Source organism: Mixophyes fleayi, chromosome 5 (assembly GCF_038048845.1).
Source record: "Mixophyes fleayi isolate aMixFle1 chromosome 5, aMixFle1.hap1, whole genome shotgun sequence".
NCBI classification, from domain to species: Eukaryota; Metazoa; Chordata; class Amphibia; order Anura; family Limnodynastidae; genus Mixophyes; species Mixophyes fleayi.
In genome coordinates this window covers 4,515,811-4,529,942 of record NC_134406.1, presented here as the reverse complement: position 1 = coordinate 4,529,942, position 14,132 = coordinate 4,515,811, and the positions used below count along the sequence as shown (strand labels likewise).

The 14,132-nt window shown below is 42.2% G+C and overlaps 1 protein-coding gene across 5 annotated transcripts in view; it reads right to left on the bottom strand.

The window, feature by feature from the left end:
- Nucleotides 1-864: 864 nt before the first annotated feature.
- TOP1MT (DNA topoisomerase I mitochondrial) overlaps nt 865-14,132 on the bottom strand; it is a 35,644-nt gene continuing 22,376 nt past the window's right edge. For 4 of the 5 annotated variants that reach the window (XM_075211619.1, XM_075211622.1, XM_075211620.1 and 1 more), the window contains 12 exons: nt 13,550-13,671; nt 12,419-12,541; nt 9,728-9,915; nt 9,291-9,435; nt 8,738-8,881; nt 8,417-8,602; nt 7,979-8,047; nt 7,501-7,615; nt 4,702-4,829; nt 4,366-4,460; nt 2,729-2,878; nt 865-1,582 (listed from right to left, as the gene is read on the bottom strand). In XM_075211619.1, the coding sequence (XP_075067720.1) occupies nt 1,480-1,582; nt 2,729-2,878; nt 4,366-4,460; nt 4,702-4,829; nt 7,501-7,615; nt 7,979-8,047; nt 8,417-8,602; nt 8,738-8,881; nt 9,291-9,435; nt 9,728-9,915; nt 12,419-12,541; nt 13,550-13,671 (1,568 nt within the window). In that variant the 3' untranslated portion in view covers nt 865-1,479. Of the gene's footprint in view, nt 1,583-2,728; nt 2,945-4,365; nt 4,461-4,701; nt 4,830-7,500; nt 7,616-7,978; nt 8,048-8,416; nt 8,603-8,737; nt 8,882-9,290; nt 9,436-9,727; nt 9,916-12,418; nt 12,542-13,549; nt 13,672-14,132 lie in introns of those variants that run through there. The other variant, XM_075211621.1, reaches the window with a different exon arrangement.

Below are 14,132 nucleotides of genomic sequence, written 5' to 3'. Positions count from 1 at the left end.
ATAGATGTACTGCCATCTGACTGCTGTGAATGCTGAGGGAGCTGACAATGGAGTATAAAGAGTCTGCATCCAAGACGGTCACTCCGGGATCCAATGAATTCTGTGAGAAGTCCGAGATACGCCGACTGCGAGAGTCAATATAAACGATCAGTGCAGAGTGTAGTAAGTCTGACCTGTGAGGAAAGAATGTAACGAGGGCTGGGAAATCTGATATTGGAGACTGCTAGGAGGGGGATGTGTACAGTGTACACCAGAGACCATCTTGCCTTAGATTTCTGTTAATTATTCACCCATGGGACTCTTATGTGTGGGTGGTCTCTCGCACATGACCTGCATTAAGGCTCTGTACCTCACTTTGATCAAGAGATCGTCCAGATAAGAAATGACCGTCACCCTCTGTATCGCAGAAGATAAAACAATGTTATGTGTCTCCAATTTTCAAAGCCCCCCCACCAAATGACATTTAGTAACAAACTGGAGCTGGGACAAGAAATGACCAGTGTTCCTTCAGTCCTGCCCAATTATTTCTATGAACAGGCTGCATTTATGTAAAAACTACAATATGTGGACCAAATACTATTTGATAAGTGATATTATCCAACAAGGTCTATGGGGCTTAATGGAACGCAGAGAGCCCAATCTGCCATGCATACATGAATGGTGCCTCTGACACTCCCTGGTGGATATTTCTAGAAGGATGTGGTCCAGTTAATGGAGACACTGAGTATTACAAATTATTATTTTGTTCTGTTCCACTCATGCAGCAACACTTGGTTCACTCAAAATGAGCATTGTGTTTAATGAACCCCCACCAAGCATCACCATTATATCAATGGAGAACACAGGCGATATTACAAGCAAGAATACACAAATAAATACTTTTTATTTCAATTCAGATTCCGTTGTATGAAAAGGAAACAAAATAAATTAACAGTGTATAATAAATTAAAGTACAGACATCACCATGACAACGACATTGTCCATATAGGAACGAAACCCTCTAAGCTCTTCATAAACAAATGTAACTTCACCTGAGTATACCTGTTTTATCACACAACAATTGTCGTTATTGCTGAAAGAAAATCAAGTAACGCCTCATGGCCTATCATCCATGTAACACACCTCTATGACTGAACGGTGCTGTAATTCTATTAGTTTTAGTACAAAAAATATAAATTATCTGTCATTCTTTGGTTTCTAGCTGCCTAACAGATGTGAGGTTTAGCAGAGACAATGTGCTTCCACTTTCCTTATATTGAGGATTTTCATATCATATGATCGACCAGCAAAGGTGCAATTAGTGTATCACATTCATTGACTAGAGACTGAACACAATCTGCTAATTGATGGACATCCCCAGCTCTGGGACCATCCATTTATGAACTGTTTTTGGACCTATTTTCAGACCTCAGAGAAAAAGTTTGAGGTAGAGACAAGTTTATGAGCACAAAGATCATATAGTTTTGGCCACAAACATGTTTAGAATTCAAAGTCTTGATTGGTCATATCAATAGCCCAGGCAAACTTTTCTCTCTGGGTCTTGTTGTAAATCTTCTCAATGGGCACTCCATATTTCTTACACCTGTAACACACAATAAGTGGACACACACGTTTTATTCAAAATATTCCAGACAGCTGATCTGAAGTCTAAAAACCGATGTCCCATCGCAAGGGAAAGGCTCTCCTATATACATATGGGATTTATTCACAATTCACTTGTGTTTGTGTCATCATAATGTTACTCAGCTGAGATTAAAATATCTATAAATACCTAAAAAGATGTCACATGGAGGTAAAATGAAATAAATCAGAGCTTCTTCTGTACTACAAACCACTGACTTGTGAGTGACTTTTTCTGAGATAAGGACACGTGTTCCACAATAGTGTTATAGGTCAGTTTTCTCTCAGCAACATAACAGAAGGGGAAGAACGGGATCTTAAAAACCTATTGAATGTCACTGCAAATAGTTTGTCTTCTTGGCGATAAATCAAATTGAGAACTATCCTACCCCTGCCGACTATAGACAGTAGAAGCCGTAAAGGTTATATTTCTGTAATTTTTCCCCTTTATTTTGTAACTGCATTCCATTTACATAGTATGTCATGGATTACGTGTTTGTTTTAAATGTGTCCACATGCCCTATACCTTTGTATATTAGATCTAAAATGTAATACGTTTTGTGCTTGATACTCTTAACAAATGCATAAGAGAACTACTGCTTGTCCATGGATATCCTGTGAATGTTGATGTGTGCATTGTTATCCCTACTGGCTGCCAAGGAGCATAGTGTGCAACAAATCTCTGTTACATTTGTGTAACAGAGATTTGATAGGTTAACCCTTTGCGGCTTGTTAATAAACAGTTCATACACCTGCCTTCACAGTGTGTACATTTAAGTCTTGGGGTCCTGATTCGATAGAGGGTGGGAGCTTATAAGTGTGTATGGATGCAAGAGAACTGTACTGTGGGTGATTGAGAGATCTGTAGCCTGAATGAAAGAGGAGTACAAGATTGAGTGGTGAAACTCTAACCCCGTACAGTAAATGTCCAAGGCACGGAGGCTGTGGGACTTCTGGGTTAAATATGTAAACAGTCAGGATTACACTGCGTGACATTTTTAGGTTTGGAGCCATTATGGGCCCTGGACCTTAATATCCCGACAGCGCAACTTTAGTTGTTCAATAATGCTGACAACACATCGGCAGAGCAGTAACGGTGATTATTTACCAGGCTACAGTGATCCTGGGGTCCAGGTAGTTTAGTTTGGACGTGCCCAGAGCGACCTGCTTGTTCTCCTCTTTATCAGTTGCTTGTAGCTTCAGTTTCATCAGTTGTTCCTCCAGCCGCTCACATTGCTTCTTCTTCTTCTCCAGCTCTCTGTACACAAAAGACTTCGCTCAGTAACAGGACAGGAAGAGATTACTGCCACAAAATCACAACAAACTGGAAGAGACAAAGACATCCTGGAGACATGCTGGGTCAGTTAAGCCAAATGGATTTGAATTGACATTAAACTAGTAGAAAAATGAAACTTAAATATCACAATGCACAATCTCCAAAGCTGCCCAGTCACATTAGCGACCAATTTGGCTGTTCAGGCTCCATAAATAACCAGATCATGTACAGAAAACATGATGGATCTGATGATCACACAGAGAATGTGGGGGGGGGGGGGGTCATCATTCAGCCTGCGCTCTACCCTGCCGGATCAATCGTTCGTTTCAACGTGGATTGTGATCAGCTATGACAACACCACACAGCACAAGATCTCTCTATACGTGAGAAAGGTCACTGGCTGGGGGTACCGGCTGTTGCAAGCTTTTTACTTTTCACCATGTATCCAGCAGGAGGCGCTCTAGTCTACGACTGGTCATCTTCACTGCATGTTTCATTCATTCCTGCCCAATCAAACCTACTTATTTCACCTAGTTTTTTTCTTACGCTCCATGAACAATACAAGGTCATACCTTGATCAATCACCCCGATAATGTCCTCCACTAACAACTACAGAGAATTTCTTTAGAAAAACATTTAATCCATTTTTAGATTGTTGGTAAACTTGCCATCACTGACTTACAGTAACCTCTCTTCATAAACCTTCCATTCCCTTCAGTAACAAGGTTTCTGCCTCTGAACCCTCGAGTTCTCCTATGTTCTTCTTACTGTGAGATGCTCAAAACCCCATATCCCAGGATTATATTGGTCTTATCAGCCACTGCCTGGCACTGTGCAGCCCCTCAGCTGTCTGGCACTAGTTTTCCTATGTCATTTTTCACAATTCAAACCATTTAATATGCAAGTAGCATAGTCATTACCACTGTCTAGGTGCATACGGACCATTACCCACTAGTATTGCAATTAATGCCAGTGCCATCACGTGTTAAATGTAATAGTTTGACCCCATTGCGATCACTTGCAGCGAATACAAAAAAAAGGCAGCAGTGTTGAAAAAACTGTGCTGTAAGGCAAACGCTCTCCCCCCTGCCTGTGGTTATGGGGTCACTGATATAAATTGGTTCAGCTCCCACGTCTATTTACTAACATTTAGTAACAGTATGTATTTTGATGCCAGTGTGTAGAAGGTGGGACCAGTTTGCCATTTTGTCAAAACCTTTATATAACAAGTTACTAATCTGTTCTGTTTGTTTGTTTTTTGTTTTTTTAAAAAGACGGCCCAGTGCCTACAACTAATAACTGTCTCCCGGTCTGAACATGAGAAGTCCCACCAGCAGTAAGCAGCATAGTAATAAGATGTATAATGGGGGGGAAGCTTTCCCACTAATGAAGATATAAAACAAGAATTACTACTCAGGATATGGCATTTACTCCCAGAGGAACAAGGTACAAATATAACTGATCCCTACTTCTTAGTCCTGTCGTTCTGCTTTGCTTTATGGTCGGCTTTGGCTTTCTTTAGTTCTTTCTTAGCTTCCTTCAGCTGCTGTTCCTTCGCATCAATCTGCAGAATAACACATGAGGTTCACAATCTGCACATTTCCCGAGGAAACCCAGTTATCAGTCCGTGTGCTCACACACTTCTCCCAAGACACAGAGAAGGTCCCGATCCCTGACCGATTGTGTGCATGTAATAGACACACATACTATACATTAATAGCAGCACGCAAGAAACACATTTATGATAAAGTATTGAGCCACAAGTTTCCCATCCAATCACAGACAGTGTTTACGGCAGACTTTACCTTTGCCTGTAGATTCTGCATCGATTTTTCAAATGTCTTTGGAAGCGCCCTCTGGTGGTTACAGAGAAGTGCAACAGCTCTGTTTGCTCGGTTGTAAGACAGAATTTTTGCTGCTACGTTGTCTTCCTCTGTGTGGAAATGGTGACAACACAGTATATAAGATTGTAGTGAACAGTGAGGAATGACAGTTGTAAGGATTAACAAATAACAAATGTGGTGAATAAAACAATCCTATTGGACTGCATTGTAAATACTGTGTATCAAATGAATCTATTTATACTTTGTTTCTCTGTAAGTTAAATGCAGATGACCTCAAAGTGGAGCCCTGCTCTCTAAGGGTTAATGATCTAATTCCATGTGTAAAATATGAGGCCAGAAAAACTATTCTGTGTTACAAGATAATGTTCAGCTTTAAAGGCGCCCTGAGGTGAGCTATACCCTGGCATAGGAGTGTTTTTTTGACACCTTGAAACCTTTAGGAACCGCTCAGCATATGGTCCTTACAGAAGGAGACCACTTGCTATATTTTATAAAGGCAAATATAATTCCATTTCCAAAGTACAATTTACAATCAATATAATTAGTGATTAACCACTTATTCATAAATAGTATTATGAAGAGCAACCCATATGTCAAATAAAGCTGTCTGTCACCCCAGGAATGAGAGGAAATCAGTATCAGCTCAACTAATCCACTGGACCTATGCATATTTGGTATCTAAAAACTGGCAAATTTGTATTGGATTTATTAATAATAAAATTGCATCTGTGTGACACTCCACAAGAAAGTGATGTTACATTTTAGCATTGGGTATTAAATAGAGAATAAGTAAATTGTAAAACTGTGTCACAGCCCCCTTCTCCCTCCCCCCGGAGACCACATCCCAGTAGGGATAAGATATTGTCAGACTTTTGGGAAATCCATCAACATTGATAAGCTGCCCATGTTCTAAGCCAATTTCCCTTGGCGCAGATTATACAACTCCTATGTAAGTTTATATTCTGAAACTTTGTCCTTTTTATTTTTAAATCTGTTTTGTCACATACTAACATCTATTAAGTGCTGTTCTTGTTGCTCAAAATGAATCCATTAGCCTTTTATGAAGAGTATAGCTTAACCAGGCTAACCCTTTGAACGCTGGTGTGTACCTGTGTGTACATTTGTGTAATAGAGTCTGGAGGTGTTAAGTGTTAACCTTTTGATTGCTGGTGTGTGCCTTGCTAACCTGTAACAAGAAGTGCTCATTGTGTGCGGGTGTGTGACAGTACATCGGTGTCCTATTGCCCTTATTCAATAGGTGTTGGCGGAAACGAAGTGGGTGTGGTTGTGTGAGCGCTGTTTGGGGCGATTCGTCAAATCTCTAACCTGTGCGATAGGTGAGCGGAAGATTGAGTGCTGGAATCGTGTGTAACCCTTTACAGTAAATACTTCCAAGTGCGGATTGTGTCTGGTAAAAGTAGTTAGGAGAGGTTTCCTGACAAAATAGAGGCGATATATTATTTAACTGTTTGAATATATGATAAGATATTAAATCCGGGAGCTGGCAAAGGTGGCTATCCCTGACAATGATGCGTTGCAAAGATACAATATATTGATTATAAATACTGATAAGGATCAGAAAGCGAGCTTAACAATTCCTGGAATCGCCATCAGACCCGGACGCCTGTGAGTACAACACCGTGGAGCAGAGAGGTCCAGGCATACATACAATAGAAGAACCTCATTAATAGGGGACAACTTGTATCTTGGACGTCTGCTAGTTTGTCAGCAATAAGGCATCAGTTATGGGGAACACAGAGGGAACACCCCCAAAACAGACAAATGTATTGTTTCAAAAAGTAACCTCTTCTATTTCATGTACTTTTTCCCGTGATTGGGTTTCACTTTAGGCAACATATGTCCAGTAGCGGCACACGCTGGGAGTAGCACTACACGAGATGCCAGCCCTCTGGTTTACAGCATTTATATGGGGTGAGCGGAGAACCCCCACCAGAGACCGGCTGCCTCAACAGATGCCCACTGGCGTTGAAGATGTGCCCAAATTATGTATCACTGGTGCCTGGAATTTTACATGACAATGACCCTTTTGGATTAGTTGTCAGTGACCACCTCCACCTCTAGTCTAATAATTAATCTGTATCAGAGGACTGATGAGTCTTAGCCCCGATCATCCTAATGTTTTGAGCGGCTGCTGATGCAGTGAATAAGTCCAAGGCAATTGGTGCGATACAAAGCGGGAGAGACAGATTGTGATGGCGTCTACTTCATCTAACAGTCCAGCCTGCGGTGACTGAAAGATGGTTCTACAGTTGGGGTAGAGGGATCAGATATAGACAGCACCCTCCACATCTACCAGGCACAACAGAAGTCCGGCCAGTTCTCTAGCCGGGTTACACCATAACGCTGTGTCTTCTATATCCCTGGGGCACATTACCCATAAGTCAGATTCTGTTTTACACAGAGAAAAATGACCAAGTGGGAAGACTGAAGAATATTAAATAAAAAAGTTATTTGTGTAGGGAGACCACTCATTGGAAGCGGCAGCACCAATCGCAGAGGAGGAAGCCGGAGTCCTCCATCTCCTCACATTATATTGGGGAGACTTACGAGAGCTTGTCTCAGTATGTATTAGAGCAGTGACATGATGGATATTGCTGCTTATGTTACAAACATACTTCAGGCCTCTGGATCCTGGGTAAAATCATCATCGTGTTCTAGAACAATCTATGGAGGTCGGCAGTGGAAAGAGAGGCACAATCTGTAGGACAATCCTGTACTTTGCCCGGAGGACACACTCACCATTGGTCAGCTCTTTCAGCTGCATTTGCAGGGTAATGGAGGCGTTGTATGTTCGGAACACCTTGGCGGTCAGCCCGTCCATCAAGTCCTGGAGGTGTTTGTTGACAATTGTTGTCTGATTGAGAGAAGAAAGTGAAAGTATCAGACAACTGATGACCTATTTAATAGAGACAGAACGCTCGCGTAGCGCACACAGACACGTCAGCACCGAAATCGACACACACACACACGTCGGCACCGCAATCAAGAGACACACACACACGTCGGCACACAGCCCTTAAGGGCTTCATCAACAATACCAAGTCATTTAATTACCCTCCGTAGACAGACTGTGTATACAGCTGTCAGAATGTTAAAATATTCATAGATGTTTAATGAACAGATTATTATGTTCTACTGCAGATGTTGAACCATGTTCACAACGTGATGTTGCCGACACCAGGTACCGGCGTCCTCCAGATATTTCTTATATACTCACATTCAGCCTGTCAAACAGATCATCTTCGGGGTCTTTGTTTTCCATAAATCGCTTCAGGTTCTTGAAAACCTGAAACAAAAATAGGAATTATCTGAATTCGGACACAGATTATAAAATGCGTTCATGGAATAATAGCATCAATTTGCCAACTGCTTTCATATACCAAAGGATTAATGCCTACAAACAGATAGAGATGTGGTTATGTTCCTGGGTGGGTCACAGTATATGAAGAACTCGGACACTGATGGGATCATTTCTAGGCTGTTAATGTGTTAGACAGATCTGGTACAGTCAACTGTTGAACTCATGGAGGCACATAGAGCTACTTGGCCAAAGTGTCAAATGTCCATATTAGTCCAATTGGTCTGCCTGGAGTGGCCCAAGCAGAAGGGAAAATCTTCAGCTCTACAAGTACTCATGATAAAGATTCATAATCACCTCCTTCTCTACTGGGACCTTGTTATAGTATCTGATCGAGTCTTTTCCCAGGAAGTCAAACTCCACTACGTAATGTTGTCCATCCAGCTCTGGAAACAGTTTAATGTGTTCCACTCTCAGAGAGCAACAGCCAACTGTGTCCGCAGTCTCCCCTTCCTCCTTCTCATTCCCTGCTCGCAGCGCCAACTGTCAAGAAGGACCAACAGTCAGAAGCCATTTATCTGTCATGAACATTCTATTCTCATATGTATAAAATGAATATATGCAGCAATATCATCTCCAAATACTGATTAGAGATCTTATGTGTTACCGGCTCTGTACCTTATCAATGAAATACAGGGCCACGGCTCTCTGTCTTTTCTTCATTTCCCGGGATTTCCAGTCTATTCGATACTGAGATCGGATCTGATCTACCACGGCCTTCAGACGCCGCGCCGTCTCGTACTTCTGCCAGTCCTTCTCCCCCTGAACAGCACACAGGAAAACATTAAACTAGCTGCATTAAATGATGAATACAATATTTACTACGGAAAAAAATATTGTCAACAATATTAAATGATCACGGAACGGACACTCGTAATAAATAGGGAAGTGATGAATTGTATATATATATATAAGTACTTAACCAGGGACAGATGTCAGTCAGTACACCACAAATCCAGTTATACTTTGGTGCAAAGATTCTGCCTGACCCCTGGATCTGGGATATCCAAGATTATTTTTTTGGTGGTCTTAAAAACCACCAAACTCCACTTCGCAAATAAATTTAATGGCTTCAGAATGAGTTTACAGAACATATATGGTGAAAAATAGCGAAAAAGCATAAACTACCACAAAAAAACAAAAGCTTAACACACAAGTCTGAATTTCTCACCTTGAGTTTGGAGCTTGGGTTCAACATAATGTACTTGATTGAGCTCTGAATATTTTCTGTCCATGAAACCAGCCAGGTGACTGTGTTGTCAAATCGCACTTCCTTCCACTTGTGACCAGCAGGGGGCTCTGGAATCTTGGAGTCTCTGGGACAGTAGAGAGATTTACAGTTCAGTCGCATGTGACACAGTCCTACTCATGCATTTTGGCACAAAGCGGCTTCATTACAAATGGGAAAAGACACTATAGCACGTTCCACTAGGGCAACCGCTGGCCTTGGCAAGCTCATAACAATAACCCAGATTCACATTCTCCAATTCAATGTCACATTCAATAGACGTCATGTTAAGACTTTTGCTCCTGAATGAAAAAACGACTTTCTAGAACAATGACTGAAGTGAGATGTGATCTGAGGACAGAGCATATAGCTAAACTCACTGGCTGCAGTTTATGATGACGTCTTCCGGCTTAATTCTTAATTTTAGCATGCCCATTTTGGGGTGATCCCCGCGACCCCGAAAAAGGCCTGGTGGCTCTGTCTTGAAGTTTCCAATCTTTTCCCGGTGGCCGTCCAGCATGCAGTAACCATACTCCTCCTGAATCTTGTCGGCCTCTTTCTTCAGTTTCTAGTCAAATACAAAAGTATTCATAGAGCTATTACTACCAGACAACAGGACCGATTCAATGCCAAACCTCACTTCAAGCAGGACCATCATCAACAACCAAGAATCATGCATTAAAGTCCTGTAGTAAGTGGTTTCCTCCTAGTTCTCAATTCACCTTTCACTCCTAACAATTACCCAGCGACCACCTCAGATTACAGTAACTGACCACATCTGTATCTTGAGGGACATTAGGAAGGAGATGGAGCTGCTTTATATGTAAGAAATTAGATAAAAGTAATGTTAATACAAGGTGAAAATATTTAGTTGACTCTAGAAACTGGAGAGAGGTTTTTCCAATAGGAACAATTTTCTAGATCACAGCACAGGATGAGGAACTGGACAATTTACGAATAGATGAAATTACATGTCAATAAAATGTGAGGGTGTCATTATAGGAGATATCTATATGCCCGTTGTGGACAGAGATCTACAAATTGCTGCATCAGACAGGATAGGTGACATCCTGCATTGGTAGTGTTGGGCATGTCCTAAGCAAAAAGTCAGGGATCCAACATGCAAGGAGACAATCCTGGATTTGGTTCTAATAAATGGAGGCGTAGTAGGAAATAAGTGTGCAGGACAGGGTCAGTATGGTTTAACATATAGTCAGCAAAACCGCTAAAAATAAAGGTTTTGGAAAGGCTGACTGTAGTCACATGAGATTGTTTCTGTGAATCTGAGTGGGGAAGTGACAAAATGTTCTTTAGATACACTAGAGAAGGAAACCAGGATCACCTTATTCATAGGTCTGATGATTTGAGTCCACCAGAGCATTTCGTTGTGAATGTCTGATAGAGGGATGTTCTGAGACTGTTGTAAAAACTGGGATTGAAGAAGTCTTGTTGAGTAGGGATATAGGGGCATGGTCCTGAGGGCCAAAATCATAATCCCAGAAAGTGGAAGCAGTTATTAGCGCCAACCTTGGGTAGTAGCAAGAAGAGGAGGATGCTAATTTGTACACTCGCTGGAGATAAACTTTCCACTTGGGGCACTGAAGAGGACTCTCAGAAGTGTGACCATATGAGAAGGATGAAGTGAACTCTTTTTGAAAATAACGAACCAAACTGATGAAGGTCTTGGAGGTTCCACAGTGTATCCTTCCTTACAGCAGTGTCTCAAACTGGGTGCTCAGCAGCCGCTCACAGCGCATGTTTTCCATATCTCCTTGCTAGAGCATAGATATATTAGTCACTCACTGACACAGGGATAGCTAACAGCGCATGTTTTCTATATCTATTCGCTAAAGCACAGGTGTATTCATTATACATTGACACATTTTAAAATATCCATCAGTGGTGCTAATTATTTCATGTGATTCTGTGAGGAGACCTAGAAAACAATGTTACCCTTCCATGAGGAGGGGATTTAAAAACACTACTTTAGAGTAAGTTAGTGCTCTCAAAAGAGATGCAGCCTGTGGACCTTCGATAACATATATCCCACAGCTGGGAGGGTCATGAAGAGGTGATGTACCAAAGTGAAGCAGAGGAAATTCTGGAGTGATGAGTAAATAGTAATGTGCAGATAGATAGGAGTCATAAAGATGTCGTCCTCCATAGATTACAATGACTCCAAGTGACAACAGTGCACTCAGAGACTGAGCACTAGGGGTTAAGGACTGGACCATACCCTCCATCCAAAGTACCAGCAACGGGTAATGCTTTTAAAAATAAAAATAAATAAGACTACCAGGACTACGGCTCTGAACACTATGTGACTCACGTCTCTAAGGTGGACAGAAGATAACAGAAGAGGCGCGTGCTACTGCAGTCAGACATCATCGGCACAGGCCCCCCACGGACCTGTATACTTACCCTGACTACATCCTGTGGAAATCTCTCAGCTGAATGCAGTTTGAGAGACCAGATGTGTACAAATATCCTGCTGAACTGGACCCAAGCGACGTGACAGAGGAGAAACTGCCGATATATAGTGATGCTGGCATTAAGTTACCTCCGGAGCACGTCAGATGCAGCCTCAGATGACCGCTCACACCTGCCGCCAGTACATGGCACAGAGGCGTGCAGAAAGAAACGTATAAAAACAGGGACAGTTTTTAGTCTTCTGGGCATAACTAAGTGGGGATTGTGAGCTTCCCCCTAAGGGAAAGGCGCAAATACATTCCCTAAAGAGATTAAAATCCTATCCCAAGAAAAACTACACATAGTGGAAAGTCTGAAGAACCTGACAGGACCACAGCTATTTCCTGTAGCTCAGGTTCTTAGAACTATGAGGTGAAGTTCCTATTGGACTTCTGGCCAGAGGTAAAGGGACAGACACCCCCGGTGTCTCCTAGGGCTGATCCAAGAGGATGAGACTGGTTATCCAATCACACAACAGTCAGTGAGTTCTCCGCTCCGCACGTTATGGAGATAGACTGTACAGTATTCCTGTACAGCCACATGTATGCGGTATTACGCAGTTAGTCCCTCTTCGGACACTACAGCTGGTATTTGACCCTCACCTGCTTCTCTTCCTTAGGTAAAGCTTTCCGAGCCTCATTCTTCTCAGTAAAATATTTGTGGATCTCGGAGAAGTCGCACATGTACAAATGCTTTATGATCTTCTTCTCTTCTTTGGTCATTTGCTGGAAAGGAACATTGGAAAGTGAAATCATAGACCTGCATGGGGGGTAAACAGATATTAGAACAGACATAACATTAAATTGTCAGCAGCTTCCTGCTGATGTCCCTGGATCTATATCCACATTAGTCGTCTCATAGCTGTGACATGAGCCTGGGATTGGCTGGAGGCAGCCATAGGCAGAAGCTTCAGAACATGGAACGGCTATATACCCTGTACTAGAGAGTGTATACAGGAATCGGGTACTGGTGGGGAGGGTTATATTTACCAGACCGACCCTTAGTGTCTACTTTGCTAATTTATATCCTCAAAAAAAACCCTCATGAATGTGAAGAGCCCCATAGTGCCAACACATAACTAGACACTCTGTAAATCAAATTGTGCAAAATAAGTGAAAATTAGATATTTAGCATTAAAAATGAAAGAAAGAAAATCACTTGTGTGTTAAAGACAGAGTACAGGATACCCAAACACCCCCTACACTACTATATCCACCACTGTTCTCCCCATGCTCCACTCGGCAAAAATACCACTGCCGCCCAGCACCAGGAACTCACTACTCACTGTGACAAGTCGACCGACAGGCAGTGACCGGCACTTGTGATGCGACAAAGTCACGCTGTATCTGGGCACATTTTAAGCAGCATTTGTACAGCATCTGGGCACAGAATTTTCTACTCTAATATGAAAGCCTGTGTAAGGAATTGCATGAAGCAGAGCACACTGAATAATCTGATGCTGATTTCATTAGAGGGACCAGATCCTATAGAATTTGCAGACAAATGGGCCTCTAAGAAGAGAAGAATATATAAAATGTCTAGAGGTTAAATCAGGTCAAGATTTCAACATTTAAGTTGTGCAAAGGCCCCCACCTGGCTACTTTTTGATGCCACCCTGCTGGTAAAATTTTCTGGGGAGAATACTGTCCACCCACGACCTACATATACCCACCCACACTACATACACACACAGTACACTATAAATACGTACACACTCTATACAACACACTTACAGTTTTCCAGTCTGTGAAGAAATTCTTCTGAAAAGCCTCCTTGCTGGTGTATTCATGATCTAACATCTTGCCATAGAACGTGGCCACTTCTTCAGCTGCCAGACTGAGTTTCATGGGTTGCCCTAAATGCAGAGCACAGTCCCTTATCATCCTTTCAACCAGTCACCCTCACAGAGCTCATCCCTCACTGTCTTTACAGCCAGTTACCAGTAGAGCACAGTCCCCACCGTCTTAACAGCTTGTCATCTGTACAGAACAGTCCCTCACTGTCCAGCAAGCCCATCACCTGCACATAGTACATAGCACAGTCCATCACTGTAGTTAGGGGCTGTTATTAGGACACACTACAAACCCAATATGCAGAGATCTGAAGAACCATAAGACCCAGCATGCCCCTGTCAGACAAGTATATAGTAACAATTACTATATAAAGTACAGGCAGTCAGTGGCCCTCCAGGTGTGGCAGACCATTAATGGCTGGCCTGCCGATACTTTTAGTTCGACAAAAGTGGAGTGATACAGGTTGGCCCAGTCTGTATTAGAAAATCATTATTGGACTATTCTCACCGTTTAACAGACGCCC